General features: G+C 47.7%; 1 protein-coding gene across 1 annotated transcript; it reads right to left on the bottom strand.

The window, feature by feature from the left end:
• Positions 1-870: 870 nt before the first annotated feature.
• LOC309405253 (galactosylgalactosylxylosylprotein 3-beta-glucuronosyltransferase 1-like) lies at positions 871-4,017 on the bottom strand (the record flags this gene model as incomplete). Its single annotated transcript, XM_081999981.1, has 4 exons — positions 871-957; positions 1,424-1,720; positions 3,055-3,593; positions 3,906-4,017. The coding sequence occupies 4 exons, from the start codon at positions 4,015-4,017 to the stop codon at positions 871-873; spliced, it is 1,035 nt and encodes a 344-aa protein (XP_081856107.1).
• Positions 4,018-5,358: the final 1,341 nt, after the last annotated feature.

Genomic DNA, 5,358 nt, shown 5'->3' on the forward strand with positions numbered 1-5,358 from the left:
CCCTTATTCTTTTGGGACTTTTGGGCTACCAATCTGCCAAGGGCAGACATGGAGATCAGAGGGCACAGCAGCTAGCAGCGGAGGTCATAGCTCCTTTGAAGCCTGTTCTTCATCAGTCTCTACTTCTAAGAACATACCGCTGATCTCTGATGCATTCCTGCCCTCACCAGTGGTGGTTGCCATAATCCCCTGTCCTGCTTCTGAACCTGGCTCTGTGGACCACAAAGGCACTCCTGGTGCCTTCACTATTTCTCCTCAGCAGCAGATGTATTCCTAGCTTTGGGAATGTTGGTACCAAGCCCCTCAAACTCTGTGAGAGTCTGTGTAGGTTGTGCTTTACTGGTTCCTGTTTTGAGGTGGTCCCATCAGCCTTTCCCTGCTGCACCCACACTATGGTTGTTCATGCAGGATAAAAGCTGAAGGTGGATGCATGGAGCACTGCAAGAGGTGGCAGGGCTGCTGGGGGAAAAGCTCATCTGCAGGAGTGTGATCTCTTTCCACACACTGTAGGACAACTCCCACACTAAGCAGAGTTTGGAGCTGGCAGGAATAGGGGAGCAAGGAATTTGGCTTGTCATTATTACTGGGTGAAACCATGGGATTCTTCTGCCACTTTTCTCTCTGTATGCAGGCAAAGCTCCCATGTGGACTGCAAGGAGGCTTGAATGAATGTGAAATGCAGACCATAAGTGGGTAAAGATGAGGATCTACTTCTTGTGCAAAGGGTGGCATGGTAAGGGAGTTACTGGGACAATCATACATGAAATCTTTGAGGAAATAATAGCATGAATAAGGAAACAGGTACAGATTATTTGCCTTGCCAAAGCCAATAAATACAAGGGTACTCACACCCTGGAGCTGACTCTCTGCTTACACCTCTACTCTGGGGTCTGTAAATCCACGCTTGCCTTCATTAACCAGAGTGGGCCTCTCAGTTCTTGTGTGCCACACCAACACCTAGAGGGAATCACAAAGAGTTCAGGGGCTCCGGATGCCTGGAAACGCCAAGAGCTGCTCACCCATCAGGTGGGATCCTCAGCAACCCGGGGCTCACAGCTGTTTGAAGCATGTCATTCAAAGGGGTTGAACCTGGGAGAGACTTCACAGGCGCATGAAACAGTGACAAGGAGGAGGGATCGTTCTGGACCAAAACCCCAGACTCAACCCTCTGCCAAACCTCCTGGATTTTGGAGAAGCAATCTGGGCAGGAATTGTATATCTGAGGCTTTTTATTAACACAGAGTGCGTAGCACTAACTGTTCCTCAGCGCTCTCCGAGCTTCACATCTGTGAAGAATTTGGCAGGCTCTGCCCATCTGTCCCAGCGCTGTTCGGCACTGACATGTGGAGCATGGCAGGAGGCTGCAAAAGCAGCGAAGACCTGGCAAGGAGAATATATCTTCAAGGTCTCTTGTCCTACTCACCTTTGTGCAGTTGGCTGCTTTGGGCTCCAGCCCGTCCATAGTCACTAGATCCTTCAGCAGACTGGTTTCCTGGTAGCCTCCTTTAACTCCCTCCAGCTTGAAACTGGCCTGAGGCTTCTCCAAAATCAGCTTGATGCTGATAGCAAATCCAGCCATGTCAATAGCAAAGGGCCGGTTAGGGTCAAAGACGGTTTTCCAGCCTACCACCTTCCCTGCTGGGCTCACTTTTGGGGATTCATATCGCAGTCCCCCAACGAAAGCCACTGGCCAGACTGACACCCTCCTTGTGTAGCGCATCTGTGTGCCAGAAGGAAACAGCACTGTGAGAATTCAGCCCCGCGACGTCTGTCCCAACCCGTTCGTGTACCATCCTCTGCTTTCCTTGGCACCTGTCCTGCCCTGATGACTTCCCACACAATCACATAGCTCTAGGCAGCACAACCTCTTGTTCACCTGTGCTACTGCTTGAAGAGCTACAGCTTGCAAAGCCACAAGTCTGTTTTAGCAAACTCTTCTCTGAATACCAAATTCACTGCTTTTCTATGCCTATGTTCAGTCCCTCAGACGAAGGAAAACCTTTGGTTTTCTGATCTCATCTGAACTTTTGTAATTTTTTGTAAAATTTTATCATTTTTGAAAATGCCAAACACAGCTTCTACCAGGCCTCTAGCTCTGTATTATCGACTCCACTCACTCCAACTTCTCCCTCACGCAAGTAAAATCCCTCCCTGACTGATGCATGTTTGCCCTCATTTGTTGCAAATTCCCCCCACTCTTGTTCTTCCACCCACAGCTACTGCCTAAATGAGTGGGATTTTATTGAAATTGTCAAAAAGGACCTGGAAAGAAATAAGAAAGGATGAGCTTAACAGAGATCTAAACATTTCTGGAAACTAGAAATGTGTTCTGATGCATAGCTCTGTATTTCAAGTGGTGTAGTACAGTTTGGCTTACATTGGTGACAAGGGAGTTTACTGAATAATCATTTTTGCAATTTTTCAATAGACTTGGCATCTCACAAAAGCCAAGTTTCCAGCAGAACTCTGGGCAAGCTTCTGTGATCTCAGGGGCACAGTCCTGTTGTGGTAGCTGGAACTCAGAGTACAGATTGGCAGCCAAGGAGAAAAGGGGAATTAGAAAGTCAGTCAACTTTTCCAACATCCCCTACCCATCACACCCCTACAACAGTGCAGATTTATGCTTTGCCAGAAGTTTGTCTTCTGTGCTTATTGAAATCAGGTCAGCTCTCCCTGAGGAGAGGTATAAATTCTGGAGTATATATCCTCTGGTCCCTGGCAAAAGGGGCTCTAGTTGGTGCAACGTTGATTGAGCAGCTATTCACATCTGCAGCCTACACCATCACAGATGTGCTCTTCACTCTTTCAGCCCTTTAGAGCATGGCTACTGGGCTTGCACAACTATAGGTTTGTATTTGCCCTATACCAAGCTCTCACTGAGTGCAGGGCGGGAGAGAAGGACTCTAGGCAGCATGCCAGAGCCCTTGTCTCCCAGTTGATTCCAAAAGTCCTCATGGTAGCCCTATCTTAGAGGTCTTTGCAAGAACACCTGGCCCTAAGAGGCTTTGCAGCTGTATCCTGCTTTTCTGTCCCATGTAATTTTACAGCTCTTACCTCTTCAAAGAGCTCCAGGCTATAGGTGTTATCATCATCAGCAAAATACACTACCCCTTCTGGTGGTGCAGTGTTGCTGAAGCTGTCCCTCAGCCAGTGCAGCCCCAGGTTCCTCTGTAGCGTCCCCCTTGGGGTGTGGGATGGGATCCAGGACAGACCCAGCTTCAGACTCTTGGGTGTCTCCACATTGAGGTGGGTGAAGTTGAGCCCTGCCTTCTCCAGCAGGTTGGATACCAGGTTGGTCCTCCGGGGTGAGTCCTCTACCACCACCCAGTGCAGGTTCTGTACGTGTAGGAAGGTGTTGGCCAGACGGGTCAGCTCAGCTTTTTGCACTGGCCGGGTGTAGGTAGGGGTGATAACGAAGATGGTCGGCAGAGTGTCTGACCATGGGGGAGGCCTGGAGTACACATAATTATGGACGACTTTAGGCGTTGCCCCTATGCTTTGCTGCTGCCGAATGCATGAAGGGGGGCCTTCTTCTCTCAGTGCAGATGTACCATTGAGGAGAGCTTTAGAGGTCACGTTCTCATCTGTCTCTTCTGAGACAAAAGGAAAGAAAGAAGAAGAAGAAGAAAGGTGTTAATGCCTCCTTTCCAGGGAGTGCTGGGGACACATCTGTCTGGAGTCAGTGCTCAACACATCAGCGTCCTCTCCCCAAAGCCAACCTAAGTTGTGTGTTTAACACGCTCTTAAGAACACTTTATGTGTCTGCTGTAGGCAAACCCTGAAGGGGCCTTCAGGCAAGTTTGTCTTTGTTTAACCCATCCCATGAGAGAGCATCTCCTACTGAGGGTTCGCACCAGCAATCATCACAACCACCAGCGCACTGACAGCAGAACTCTTGAACTTACTTCTCAACAGGCTGAGGTAGCGGGTGGTTGGATACTGGTGCCACAAGGTTAGGAGAAGAGCCCATGGCAAGGCAATCAGGAGCGTGGTAAGAAGGTTACGTCTCCTCAGCATGCTGCAGAGAGCTTCCAATGCCCAGGCATCTCTCTACCTTTCAGAACAGAAAGAAGAGTAAGGCCTCATCAGTCACCACAAACATTAGGGCAGTAAGTCTAGAGGCCAAACTAATAGACTGAGTTTGGCTTGCTTAGAGGGAGGCATGATAAACATTGGGCCCCAATCCAGAAAAGCATTTGTCTAAGTATAAGTTTACAAGGAGCCCCATTAACATTGCAGGCCCGAACCATTATTCAGCTGCCCTGGACAATTCCTGTGCTATTGAATAGAAGATTTCATATATTATATTGCTGTAAAGAACCTCCTGCTGCCCCATGCTGAACCCACTGTCCTTGACTTAGGGTTGTTCACGTTTCTGCTTCTGAAGCCAGAGAGGACTGTTATTTGCCCCCTCTCTGGGGCTGGTATTCATTCCCGAGCTTTGTGGTGACCATTTAATTTGCTGCTTTTGTAGAATTTTTTAAAACTGTGTGCAAGATTTGTGTTCCTGCATATGCAAGTAAACAAAACAGAAAATGTCAGGCATCCTCAAGACAGCCATCACCTCCTTCACTCCTGCAGTTTTAACTCATCCTCCTTATGCAGATGCATTGAAGCATCGCTATTGCCTACTAAGTTTTCCACAAAATCCTTGCCCCAGTCATTCCACAGTGCTGGTGATGCCTGCTGAACATTTAATTATTCCACTTCCCTTTCTACTCCTGGCTTCCAGTGTTTCGCCACTGCAACATTTAGTTTAAAACACAGACTTCAGAATACTTTAATTTCTTTCTTAGCATTTCTGTAATGTACATCATCATGAGATCTGAGGAATCGCAACAGTTAACATTTGTTTTTGAAATGCCGTCAATAAGATGAGAGGAACTAAAAGAAAAGAAAGAGAAATAAAGGACGAAAGTATCAGGAATAGTCAACAACGGGGTGGTTTATTTACAGATGGTCCAAGCTACAGTAGTCCTGTGCTTGATTTTTCACAATTGTTGAGCACCTTCAGCTCCCATTAGTTAATAAGATTAATGAGCAGTCAGTCTGTCTGGAAATCAGATCCTTGGCTTCTCAAGGTAGCCATGCCTTCAACAAAGTACCCAACATTAACGATCAGTTTGGAAGTATTTGGATGTCATTGCAGACCACTTGTTCAGGGACGTAACTCAGCCCTGGTGGGATGAGATCCCAGCCCTGGCTCACCTGTTGGAAAGACCCTTAACAACCTGTGTGCACTGTCATATAAGCACGAGATCCCAGAGGTGACTTCTGGAAGTCCAACATCAAATAGGCTTGCCTAGTGCACATGCTGCCTCCTGTATGGCTCTGGCACAGTCAAGAACATTTTCCTCC

This window comes from Phaethon aethereus, assembly GCF_964289735.1.
Source record: "Phaethon aethereus genome assembly, chromosome: 1".
Classification (NCBI taxonomy): Eukaryota; Metazoa; Chordata; class Aves; order Phaethontiformes; family Phaethontidae; genus Phaethon; species Phaethon aethereus.